General features: G+C 42.6%; 1 protein-coding gene across 1 annotated transcript in view; it reads left to right on the top strand.

The window, feature by feature from the left end:
- The window catches only part of LOC124775009 (eukaryotic translation initiation factor 6), a 50861-nt gene extending 37857 nt beyond the window's left edge, over positions 1 to 13004 (top strand). Inside the window, exons 4-6 of the mRNA XM_047249765.1 lie at positions 8408 to 8584; positions 11534 to 11715; positions 12800 to 13004. Of these exons, the coding sequence (XP_047105721.1) occupies positions 8408 to 8584; positions 11534 to 11715; positions 12800 to 12809 (369 nt within the window). The 3' untranslated portion in view covers positions 12810 to 13004. The remainder of the gene's footprint in view (positions 1 to 8407; positions 8585 to 11533; positions 11716 to 12799) is intronic.
- The last annotated feature ends 433 nt before the right edge of the window (positions 13005 to 13437 follow it).

The following is a 13437-nucleotide window of genomic DNA, read 5'->3' as shown; positions in this document are numbered from 1 at the left end:
TGCCTTCCCAATAGCTCGTAAGCTACTGGCTACTCGCAGATCCTGTGTTCTCCCGTCTGGCACCTGTAGTGCTGTTATTGTTACCCCTCGCTCCATGAAGGACATGGCCTCGCAGATGTCTGATCTCTGATTCAGCTGTGAGGTTGTGAAATCACCCAGTGTCAAGGTAGCATCGCCATCCCCCCATGCAACAAACTGTCAAACTCTCGCCTCAAGGAGCGAAGCCACAATCTACACAACTGGTGGGCCGGATAAGACAGGAGTAGTACTCCTGTGTTGACTTCCTCCGTTCCTCCATCTAAACAACACCCGAGTCTTCCTCTAACCCGAAAAGCATGAAGAAGTCCACCAAAGGCAAACGGTCTTCTCCTTTTCCAACTCAAAGATCCTCTTCAACAATGTCTTTCCATGATACCTTAGCCCGGCTGACCTCCGTATCGCCAGTGTGCACAACCAATCATTTTTCAGCATTGGACTCCATGGACCAACCGCATGAGCAAGCCGATGCTTCTGTGGACACCTTGGAGCAGGATCCTCCTGCTTTTGTGCCCTGTAATAGTGACTTTTCTCCGGCTGTCACCCAGCAGCCGCCAAGTTGACACCCCGACATCTCTTCCTCATTATGACTGTCCTCCAGTGGAACGTTCGTGGCCTTCGTTCTCACAAAGAGGATTTACGGCTGCTTTTAGCATCGCAGCATACCCTTGTACTCTGCCTTCAGGAAACGAAATTGCACTCTCACGACTGCTTTGAGCTTTCACATTACTTACTGATTCGTTTTTGACCATCCCCCTGAGGTCAGCATTCCTTCTCATGGGGGTGTAATGCTGCTCATACGGGATGACATTCATAGTCAGCCCATCTCCCTGACTACCCATCTTCAAGCTGTTGCAGTTCGCCTTTTCCTTCCCCACCTTACTTTTTCCTCTGTACCATTTATGTCCCTCTGTCATTCATTGTCACCAGGGCAGACTTCCTTCAGCTTATTGGGCAGCTATCTCCCCCATTTTTGCTACTCGGTGACTTTAATGCACACCATCCCCTTTGGGGTTCTCCCAGGACCTGTTGGAGAGGTGCCCTCTTGGCTGACCTTCTTAACCAACTTAACCTCTTCTGCCTTAACACTGGAGCACCCACATCCTTTCCAACTCCTCGCACACCTATCCTTTTGCACTGCCCAGCTTGCCCATAGTCTTGAGTGGTCCGTTCTTTCTGACACCTACTCGAGCAACCATTTCCCGTGTGCTATCCGTTTGCTGACTCCTACCCTACCCAATCTACATGCATGCCCAAATGGCAGTTCACTAAGGCTGACTGGCAGCTTTATTCCTCCATGGTGACCTTTGCAAAACAAGATTTCCCCAGTTGTGATGCCCAGGTGGAATATCACACAAATGTTACCCATACTGCTGCAGGACGTTCCATTCCTCACATTTCCTCTTTAGCACATCATGCCCCAGTCCCTTGGTGGGCTGAGGCGTGCCACTATGCAATTCATACACGGAAATGCGCACTCCGCATTTTTAACTGTCATCCTACGATAGCAAACTGCATTCATTATAAACAGATGCTTGCAAAGTGTCATTGCATTCTTCGGGATAGCAAAAGAGCTAGCTGGATTTCATTCACTACTTCTTTTAACAGTTTCACCCCTTCCTCTGTTGTGTGGGACAACCTCCAACAGTTCTCTGGGACCAAGATCCATTCTCAAATTTCCAGTCTGACAGTATCAGACAATGTTATTGTGGATCCTATTGCTACCTCCAACACCTTGGGAAACCATTTTACAGAAGTTTTGAGCTCTCCCAACTATCATCCTGCCTTCCTCCACCGGAAGTGAGCGGAGGAGTGTTACAGTGCTACCTATACTATGAGGGAGCTAGATGATGCTCTCCGTTCATCCCTATCCTCCGCCCCAGGGCCAGACGCCACGCACATTCAGATGTTACAGCACCTTTCTCTTGCAGACAAGCATTTTCTGCTTAACACTTACAACCAGAGGTTGTACAGATATTCAGGGAGAGCATAAGGGAGCAATTGACAGGAATGGGGGAAATAAATACAGTAGAAGAAGAATGGGTAGCTTTGAGGGATGAAGTAGTGAAGGCAGCAGAGGATCAAGTAGGTAAAAAGACGAGGGCTAGTAGAAATCCTTGGGTAACAGAAGAAATATTGAATTTAATTGATGAAAGGAGAAAATATAAAAATGCAGTAAGTGAAACAGGAAAAAAGGAATACAAACGTCTCAAAAATGATATCGACAGGAAGTGCAAAATGGCTAAGCAGGGATGGCTAGAGGACAAATGTAAGGATGTAGAGGCTTGTCTCACTAGGGGTAAGATAGATACCGCCTACAGGAAAATTAAAGAGACCTTTGGAGATAAGAGAACGACTTGTATGAATATCAAGAGCTTAGATGGAAACCCAGTTCTAAGCAAAGAAGGGAAAGCAGAAAGGTGGAAGGAGTATATAGAGGGTCTATACAAGGGCAATGTACTTGAGGACAATATTATGGAAATGGAAGAGGATGTAGATGAAGATGAAATGGGAGATTTGATACTGCGTGAAGAGTTTGACAGAGCACTGAAAGACCTGAGTCGAAACAAGGCCCCCGGAGTAGACAATGTTCCACTGGAACTACTGACGGCCGTGGGAGAGCCAGTCCTGACAAAACTCTACCATCTGGTGAGCAAGATGTATGAAACAGGCGAAATACCCTCAGACTTCAAGAAGAATATAATAATTCCAATCCCAAAGAAAGCAGGTGTTGACAGATGTGAAAATTACCGAACTATCAGCTTAATAAGTCACAGCTGCAAAATACTAACACGAATTCTTTACAGACGAATGGAAAAACTAGTAGAAGCCAACCTCGGGGAAGATCAGTTTGGATTCCGTAGAAACACTGGAACACGTGAGGCAATACTGACCTTACGACTTATCTTAGAAGAAAGATTAAGGAAAGGCAAACCTACGTTTCTAGCATTTGTAGACTTAGAGAAAGCTTTTGACAATGTTGACTGGAATACTCTCTTTCAAATTCTAAAGGTGGCAGGGGTAAAATACAGGGAGCGAAAGGCTATTTACAATTTGTACAGAAACCAGATGGCAGTTATAAGAGTCGAGGGACATGAAAGGGAAGCAGTGGTTGGGAAGGGAGTAAGACAGGGTTGTAGCCTGTCCCCGATGTTGTTCAATCTGTATATTGAGCAAGCAGTAAAGGAAACAAAAGAAAAATTCGGAGTAGGTATTAAAATTCATGGAGAAGAAATAAAAACTTTGAGGTTCGCCGATGACATTGTAATTCTGTCAGAGACAGCAAAGGACTTGGAAGAGCAGTTGAATGGAATGGACAGGGTCTTGAAAGGAGGATATAAGATGAACATCAACAAAAGCAAAACAAGGATAATGGAATGTAGTCTCATTAAGTCGGGTGATGCTGAGGGAATTAGATTAGGAAATGAGGCACTTAAAGTAGTAAAGGAGTTTTGCTATTTGGGGAGCAAAATAACTGATGATGGTCGAAGTAGAGAGGATATAAAATGTAGGCTGGCAATGGCAAGGAAAGCGTTTCTGAAGAAGAGAAATTTGTTAACATCCAGTATTGATTTAAGTGTCAGGAAGTCATTTCTGAAAGTATTCGTATGGAGTGTAGCCATGTATGGAAGTGAAACATGGACGATAAATAGTTTGGACAAGAAGAGAATAGAAGCTTTCGAAATGTGGTGCTACAGAAGAATGCTGAAGATCAGATGGGTAGATCACATAACTAATGAGGAAGTATTGAATAGGATTGGGGAGAAGAGAAGTTTGTGGCACAACTTGACCAGAAGAAGGGATCGGTTGGTAGGACATGTTCTGAGGCATCAAGGGATCACCAATTTAGTATTGGAGGGCAGCGTGGAGGGTAAAAATCGTAGAGGGAGACCAAGAGATGAATACACTAAGCAGATTCAGAAGGATGTAGGTTGCAGTAGGTACTGGGAGATGAAAAAGCTTGCACAGGATAGAGTAGCATGGAGAGCTGCATCAAACCAGTCTCAGGACTGAAGACCACAACAACAACAACAACTTACAACTGCATCTGGGCAGAGGGCACATTTGCCGGGTGCTGGTGTGATGCCACCGTCATACCATACCTAAGCCCGGTAAGGACATAAACCATCTTTCTAGCTACTGCCCCATCTCTCTTACCAGCTGCATTTGCACGGTGATGAAACGTGTGATTCATGCCTGACTGGTATGGTGGCTCAAGTCTCGCAATTTACTGACAAATGCACAGTGTGGATTTAGAGTGCGGCGTTCAGCAGTTGACCATCTCATTACTTTGTCCGCCCATGTCATGAATGGTTTTCTGCGGGAATCCCAAACTGTGGCCGTGTTTTTCGACTTGGAGAAGGCCTACGACACCTGCTGGAGAACTGGTATCCTCCGTACTCTTTACACATGGGGCTTCTGTGGCCGCCTGCCCTGTTTCCTTCAGGCATTTTTAAAAGATCAAGTTTTCAAGGTGCGTGTGGTCTCTGCCCTGCCGGACACCTTTATCCAGGAAAACGCTGTGCTTCAGGGTTCCATCCTGAGTGTTGTCCTCTTTGCTATCGCCATTAACCTTATAATGGCCTGTCTCCCGCTTGGCATCTCCAGCTCCCTTTTTGTTGACGATTTTGCAATCCATACAGTTTTTGACAGACCCGTCTCACTGAGCGGCATCTTCAGCTATGCCCTGGTCGTCTTTACACCTGGAGCATTGATAATGGCTTTCACTTTTCCACTGACAAAACCTTCTGTATGAATTTCTGGCGATGCAAGTGGTTTCTCCCACCAACTTTACATCTTGGGCCTGTTGCCTTTTCCATTCGTTGAAACTACAGTGAAACCCTGCTTTTACACTTTTCAAGGGACTTCAAAAAATTGTGTAAAATGTGAGAAAATGTAAAATTGGGAAATAATGTTTTAAGCTGTAAAAGTTATGTATAGGATACCCCCTTGCACTTTATGTATGATATATGTACGTAACAGGCATCAAAAGATTTGGCAGGGACTTCTTTTACTATCTAATGGAGGTTTATTATCTAATAAAAACTGCTGATGTAACTGGAAATAACTGTTTGGGAAGTATGAACGTTTGACTCAATTTCATGTCATTAACAATGTTTTTGAAAGCCTGCAGCTGTCATTGATTATTTAGATAATAAAATACTGAAAGAGTTACATATTTTTTCATGCTTAGTATCACTCTTTTTCAAGAATTTTTTTCTCGTTGTCAAGTGCAAATATGTAAATAAGTATTTTGTATGGTGTTTGAATATGTATTATTCTGCTTCTCTTGCACTGTAGTCGTCTTTTTGAGGTTGTGAGGTACTGTGCTTCATCAGTTGTGTGGAAAACCCCACACACTCAAACCATCACCCACTTTGTTCGTGTAACATCACAAAAAATACATACGTAAATACTGCACTTGACAACGAGAATAAATTCTCGAAACGTGTTTTGCTCAGCATGAATACAATACAATACAATACATAACCAATGCTGTGTTTACACCAAAAAATATGAGCAACAAAAGGTGAATGACGTTGTCGACTAATGCTCCACATGGCCATACACCGAAGCATGCTAAATAGGGTTCGACAAAGGTGTCACGATGATAAGCACGAAACTGTATTTGCACAGTAGAGACAGTTTGGAAATGGTTGTGATTGGCCACAGTATCTTCATTCTAGTTACTCCCATCAGCCACTACGCCAAGCAGCTGCAGGAGATATGGCACGAATTGCTACAACTTTTACTAGTTTACCGATTCAAATCCGCTGAATAGAGTGCCCTGGTGTCAAGAAACTTAACCACTTAATATTTGTAAACACTACTGGACGACCAACATCATGCCAGCATCATATTTTCTCCACAAACATTTTTTCGTAACGTGTAAATCGCGGGAAAATTATAAATATGTTGACACAAAATCAGGTGCAAATTAACATTTTGGGCATAGGAAATTTGATGGGACCAATAAAAAAAAATGTCGTAAATGGTGGGAAAAAGTTAATTCCAGGAATGTAAAAGTGGGGTTATACTGTACGAAATTCCTGGGGCTCATGCTCGATAGGAAATACTCTTAGTCCCTCCCTGTGTCTTGCATGTCAGCCCGCTGTACACGGTTCCTTGAAGTCCTACGTGTCGTCAATGGTACTTCCTGTGGTGGCAATCGAACCACCCACCTCCATTTGTACAAGACTCTTACCCATTCGAAACTCGACTACGGGCGCTTTGTTTATGCATCTGCATGCCCATCCCTCTTATGCCGTCTCAACACTATCCACCATCGTGCCATCCGTTTGACCACGGGCGCCTTTTACACTAGCCCAGTTGAGAGCCTGTACGCTGAAGCTGCTGAACTACCACTGTCCTACCACCATGACTTTCTCCTCAGTAGGTATTTATACCGTTTGTCTGCCATGTGTGGCCACCCATCCTATGCCTCCTTCTTTGACGAATCCTTTGATCATCAGTATGGGGCATGTCCCTCTCCTCTGTTACCTCCTGGAGTCCGCTTTCGGCACTTAATACGGTGGCTTAACTTCACGCTACCTGCAACTTTCCCGGTGGGTGTGAACCCTCCACCACCTTGACTTCATGAAGCGGCTAATGTTAACCTTGGTCTTCATTCGCTTCCTAAGGACAAGACCTTCGAATGGAACTTCGTGATAATGCCTTTGTATACACTGATGGCTCTCGGACTGACCGTGGGTTGAGGTGTGCCTTCGTCATTGTCACCCATGTCTTTCAATATCGGCTTCCAGCACACTGCTCAGTCATTACAATCGAGCTCTTTGCCTTGAATCAGGCCACAGAGTACATCTGGCAACACGGATTTTCAATTGTGTCCTCCACTCACTCACTCAGTGCTCTTCAAAGTCTGTGTGCGCTGTACACTGCCCATTCCTTAGTGCAGCAGGTCCAGTAAAACTGTCATTTGCTCACTCTTGGTGGAGCCAGTGTGATGTTTCTGTGGGTTCCTGGTCATGTTGATCTGCTAGGAAACGAGGCTGTTGACACTGCTGCCAAGTCTGCAGTCCTTGTACCTGAGCCTGCTAGTACCTATATTCCCTCCAATGATCTCTGTGTCGCTGTCTGCCAGGAGATGGTGTCCCTTTGGCATTGCTAATGGTCCTCCCTTCAAGGGAATAAGCTCCGGCTTATTAAGCCTCTCCCAGTGGCTTGGATGACCTCACGGCCCTCCCGTTGGGAGGTTGTCATTTTAACTAGGCTGTGTATTGGGCACTGCCTTTTTAGCCATCGTCATTTGCTAAGTGGCGTTACCTCACGACTTTGTACACATTGTGCCCATGTTTTAACTGTCCGCCACTTCCTGGTGGAATGTCCAGTTTTTAACTGTTTACGTTCCCGCTTGGGTTTGCCATCTGATTTATCGACCATTTTAGCAAATGTCACGCGGGCTGTCAACCGCGTTTCACTTTTTATGGTGAAGGCCACTTAATTTTTAATTTTGTACCTCCGTTTCTGTATGGTGTCTTTTTTAGCCCTTTTTCCATGTGCCTGTTCTTAACTGTCTTCTATTATGTCAATTGGGACTGAAATATAGTCGTTTTTTTTTTAACTACCCTTTGTCTTTGTGTTCTCTAGTTTTGACTTGGGTGTGTATGATCCCAGTTGTTTTTTGTGCTCTGAAGCAAAACAAAACCAAACACATGTACTGGGGCCATCTGGATGATCAGTGATTTTTGTGTTTTACCCAGTGGTGATTCACCACCTTAATGTCTGCTGAAATTGCTGTTGTATGCAGGGAGATATGCTCTGCCATTTCAGCCAACCACATATATGCTTGCATATCCACATCCATACCATCTTCTTGCTGCCATGCTACCCATGTGACATAAAACTCACTAGTTTCCTAGATATTCTTCATTCTTTTTAAGCAGTTCATCCCTAGACACCCTGTATTCCAGTGGCTAATTTGTGGCACAGTTTGGCATAGCTTTATTTTGGTCTTTGAGACGTCAATAGCATTTCCATGAAATCTAACATTAAATTATTAAATCTGCTCCATGAAATGAGGCTCTCAGTAAGCACCATTTCAACAGTATCAATCATGCATTTGCACAGTTTTCTTGTTTAACGTATTTTTGAACTGCATCTTGTTCAGTGGACTGAACTGACTACCAAAGACTTCTGGAGAAATGGGTTTCAGATTCCTATATCATCTGTTCCCCTAAATGCTTTCAAATAGCTGTCTTCTCCATAAATGGGCCAACAGTGTAAGTACTCAGTCACATATAACATTAATGGACATTTAACGTAACATTTATTCTTGTTGAAGGGAGTTTGGAAGACATAGTAGAGATCTACTGTAATTCTTTATTAATTTATTGCACTGATTTGTTTTCAGGAAACAGAAGAAATTTTAGCAGATGTTTTGAAAGTAGAGGTTTTCAGGCAAACAGTTGCCTCTAATGTGTTGGTTGGATCATACTGTATCCTTTCTAATCAAGGTGGTTTAGTTCATCCACATACATCAGTGCAAGATCAGGATGAATTATCTTCATTGCTGCAGGTTCCGTTAGTGGTGAGTGTAATTCTATTCTTTACATCCAGTATTTTGTTTCTGTGGACCCTACATTGTATATCACTCAGAAGAAAATACATAAAACTGTAGTCAACTGTATCCCCAGAAATATCTGTGCTGTATGTTCCAGTAATTAAGCATATTGAGAAGCTATTGTTAAAATATATTGCAAGTCCTTTTGCAAATGTATGGCGAAGGTTAATTTGTAATGACAATCCCCTGTTCCTCTTATAAACTGACCTGCCAGAATGTTATAACCACCTACCTAACAGCCAGGATGTCCACCTTTGGCATGGATAACAGTGGTAACACTTCATGGCGTGGAAGCAATGGTGCCTTGGTAGGTTGCTGGATGGAATTGGCTCCACATATGCACAGACAGAAGGCACCTAATTCCCATAAATTCCAGGGATTGGGCAGTGAGCTCTGACATGTTCAGTCACATCCCAGATGCATTCGATCAATATTCAGAGTTCAGATCTGGCAAGTTGGGGGGCCAGCACGTCTATTGGAACTTGCCACTATGTCCACCGTGTTCCTCGAACCACTCCATTGCACTACTGGCCTTGTGACACAGTACAGGGTTATTACAAATGATTGAAGCGATTTCGCAGCTCTACAATAACTTTATTATTTGAGATATTTTCACAATGCTTTGCACACACATACAAAAACTCAAAAAGTTCTTTTAGGCATTCAGAAATGTTCGATATGTGCTCCTTTAGTGATTCGGCACACATCAAGCCGATAATCAAGTTCCTCCCACACTCGGCACAGCATGTCCTCATCAATGAGTTCAAAAGCATCGTTGATGCAAGCTCGCAGTTCTGGCACGTTTCTTGGTAGAAGAGGTTTAAACACTGAATCTTTCACATAACCCCACAGAAAGAAATCGCATGGAGTTAAGTCGGGAGAGCGTGGAGGCCACGACATGAATTGCTGATCATGATCTCCATCACGACTGACCCATCGGTTTTCCAATCTCCTGTTTAAGAAATGCCGAACATCACGATGGAAGTGCGGTGGAGCACCATCCTGTTGAAAGATGAAGTCGGCGCTGTCGGTCTCCAGTTGTGGCATGAGCCAATTTTCCAGCATGTCCAGATACACGTGTCCTGTAACGTTTTTTTCGCAGAAGAAAAAGGGGCCGTAAACTTTAAACCGTGAGATTGCACAAAACACGTAAACTTTTGGTGAATTGCGAATTTGCTGCACGAATGCGTGAGGATTCTCTATTGCCCAGATTCGCACATTGTGTCTGTTCACTTCACCATTAAGAAAAAATGTTGCTTCATCACTGAAAACAAGTTTCGCACTGAACGCATCCTCTTCCATGAGCTGTTGCAACCGCGCCAAAAATTCAAAGCATTTGACTTTGTCATCGGGTGTCAGGGCTTGTAGCAATTGTAAACGATAAGGCTTCTGCTTTAGCCTTTTCCGTAAGATTTTCCAAACCGTCGGCTGTGGTACGTTTAGCTCCCTGCTTGCTTTATTCGTCGACTTCCTCGGGCTACGCGTGAAACTTGCCCGCACGCGTTCAACCGTTTCTTCGCTCACTGCAGGCCGACCCGTTGATTTCTCCTTACAGAGGCACCCAGAAGCTTTAAACTGCGCATACCATCGCCGAATGGAGTTAGCAGTTGGTGGATCTTTGTTGAACTTTGTCCTGAAGTGTCGTTGCACTGTATGACTGACTGATGTGAGTGCATTTCAAGCACGACATACGCTTTCTCGGCTCCTGTCGCCATTTTGTCTCACTGCGCTCTCAAGCGCTCTGGCGGCAGAAACCTGAAATGCGGCTTCAGTATCTGTAGTGTGTTGTGACCATATGTCAATGAATGGAGCTACAGTGAATTTATGAAATTGCTTCAATCATTTGTAATAGCCCTGTATATTATCTTGTTGAAAAATGCCACTGCTGCCAGGAAACAAGATTGTCGTGAAGGGATATATGTGGTCTGCAACCAGTGTATGATATTTTTTGGCCATCATGGTGTCTTGCATGAGCTTCACAGGACCGATGGATGCACACATAAAAGTTCTCCAGAGCATAATGGAGCTGCCACCAGCTTGTCTCTATCTCACAGTACAGGTGTCAAGCTCTTCCCCTGGAAGATGACGGATTTGCACCTTCCCATCGGCATGACAAACGACGTATCAGGATTCATGAAGCCATACAACACTGCCACTGCGGCAACATCCAGTGCCAGTGGTCATGTGCCCATTTCATTTGCAGTTGCCAATGTCGTGGTCTTAGCATTGGCTCATGCATGGGGCATCGGCTGCAGAGGCTCATTGTTAGGAGTGTATGGTGCACTGTGTGTTGTTCAGACACACTTGCACTCTGCCCAACATTAAAGTAAAGTTCTGCCACAGTTTGTTGCCTGTGATATTTTACCAATCTGCCCAGCCTAAGACGTCAGACATAAGGGATGGCTGCCCAACCCCATGATGTCTGTACAAGTTTCACCTTGATTTTGTCGTGTGTTGAAAACACTCACCACAGCACTCCTTAAACATCCGACAAGTTGTGCAGTTTCTGAAATGCTCATGCTGAGCCTCTTGGCCACACAAGTTGCCCTCTGTCAGACTCTGATAGATCATGAGCCATTCCCCTTGTACACGTGGACAGCACTCACTGATACTACATGCACCTTGCATGTGTATGACTAGCAGTCATTTCTCGCCATTTGACACTGCTATCGCCTGGTCAGCTTTATATCGATGGGAGGTCGGTGGTCATAATGTTCTGGGTGATGAGTGTATATTTCATACATCTATGAAATTTGCAAAGTGGGATGAAGCAGAATATCACAGTGAAGTGAAAGTAGCAGAGATATTTTAATTTATTTATTTGATAGGTTTGGTTGTACACTGTTGACTAATCATTGTTTATAAGTAAGAGCCAGTTGCCTATCATTCAAATACACTGAGTATAATTTGTTACAGGCTGGAACAGTCAACAGAGGATCGGAAGTTATAGCTGCAGGAATGGTTGTTAACGATTGGTGTGCTTTTTGTGGAATGGACACCACTTCCACAGAGTTATCAGTAATTGAAAGCATCTTTAAATTAAATGATGCACAGCCATCATCAATAGCAACATCAATGCGAGCATCCTTAATTGAAAGGTATTTTCTATGAGTTGATTAGCTGTTTGTTATTTGATAATTACTACAACTTGCAGGCTGCCACTGATGTGAAGTAAAACAGTGGCTTTTTGAATCACTTGTTTGGTGTGTAGATTAGTGTGAATATATCATTTATCTTATTTCTGAGTGTTGTGTTCATCAGTTATTTGGTTCCAGCAAGTATTTTAGTTGCTGTATTTAATATAATTTTTATATTAATTTTATCGTAGCTTGCATTTTTCCTGTTACTTTAAATGAAGTCGTCACAGTTCTGTTGATCCATTGGGGTTTTTTATCAGTGAGCAATGGCTTTCCTTTTATATGTGGATTAGCACCTTTCAACACTTCCAAGTAACATTTTATGAAAGGTGTTAATTTACCAGAATATTGGCCAGCATAGAAGTGGAACATCATGCTAACCTTGCTCAACATAAAAAAATAGAGCAGTATGAGGAAGAATGTGTTGTCGTCCAACCTTGTTGTTCACTTCTGCCATGCAATTATGTTACAACATAGGCATAAATAAGTGTATAAAAAGGTTGCAGCATGCTTCTTTTGTATAGTGTTATAATAAATAGTTCAGTTTGTGAATAATGGGCACCATGGGAGAGCCACACAAGAAAGGCAGTGATAACAAGGGTTGGGGTGAGGTGAATACGTAGGAGAAAAGAGTTTATTACTGTATCTCCAATCCCTCTTGGACTGCGATATCTGCACATTGTTTGGAATTACACTATAAAGGAGCTGCATTTACTGAGATAATCAAACTGTTTTAATTAGATATCAGCCAACAGTAATCATCCAGGCAGATTTGATCAATATCTGGCTGACATTTGATAATCTGATGTGCTCAATTAATATCATGCATTTCATTAAAGTTCTTCAAATGGGCAATTATCTATTATGCTGCTGACATATAGCACTGATACTGTTGCATGCCAGTATTCTGCTACAAAATTTTGGTATCCTTCCTACTTTTCACTCTTTCCTGCCCTGAGCCCTGCTCAAAATAAAGCAAATATTTCATTCAATGAAAGTAATTTTCTTTGCAATTCATATTTAATATGCTATATTTGTCTTCCAGTATGTCGTGACAAGAGACTTGCCATCAATAAAGAGAAATCTTCATGGAAAAAAATTGCAGTATCGCTTCAGAAATATGCTGCATGGTGTCATCTGGTAAACAACTCTTCAGAAGTGTAATATTGAGGACAGTTCGTGTAATTATTGAGCTCAGTTATTGTTGAAGTATATTTTTTACATAATACATGAAATAATGCACACTTTTATTATTTTGTTTACTTCAGAAATTAATAAAAGTATCCCTTATGTTTTATCCTCAACCTTTTTAATGCCAAATATGATGTAATTGTGATAGAAAATTACTGTTGAAAATTGACCAGCTTATGTTGTGATGCAGTGAAAGAAATCTTGGTGGTAATAAAAGTTCCCAGTTCACATTTTTATTCATTGTGAACAGTGCAGCTCCAAGTATGTGGCTTCATTAACTGGAGGTTGGTGGAATTACTTAAGTTTTATGCCAACGAAACCAATTTGTAAGCCCATATATTACAGGAGGTTAGGGACATAACATGATCAGATTAATTAATTATCCCTGCGAATACACATTTGTTTGTTTCTTTCTTTAAATGCTTCTATTAACAGTCACTTGAGGTTTGCTTACTGAAGTACGTGAATTTTACAGTTCAATCAACTGAATCG

Source organism: Schistocerca piceifrons, chromosome 2, assembly GCF_021461385.2.
Source record: "Schistocerca piceifrons isolate TAMUIC-IGC-003096 chromosome 2, iqSchPice1.1, whole genome shotgun sequence".
NCBI classification, from domain to species: Eukaryota; Metazoa; Arthropoda; class Insecta; order Orthoptera; family Acrididae; genus Schistocerca; species Schistocerca piceifrons.
This window is presented reverse-complemented; position numbering and strand designations above follow the sequence as displayed.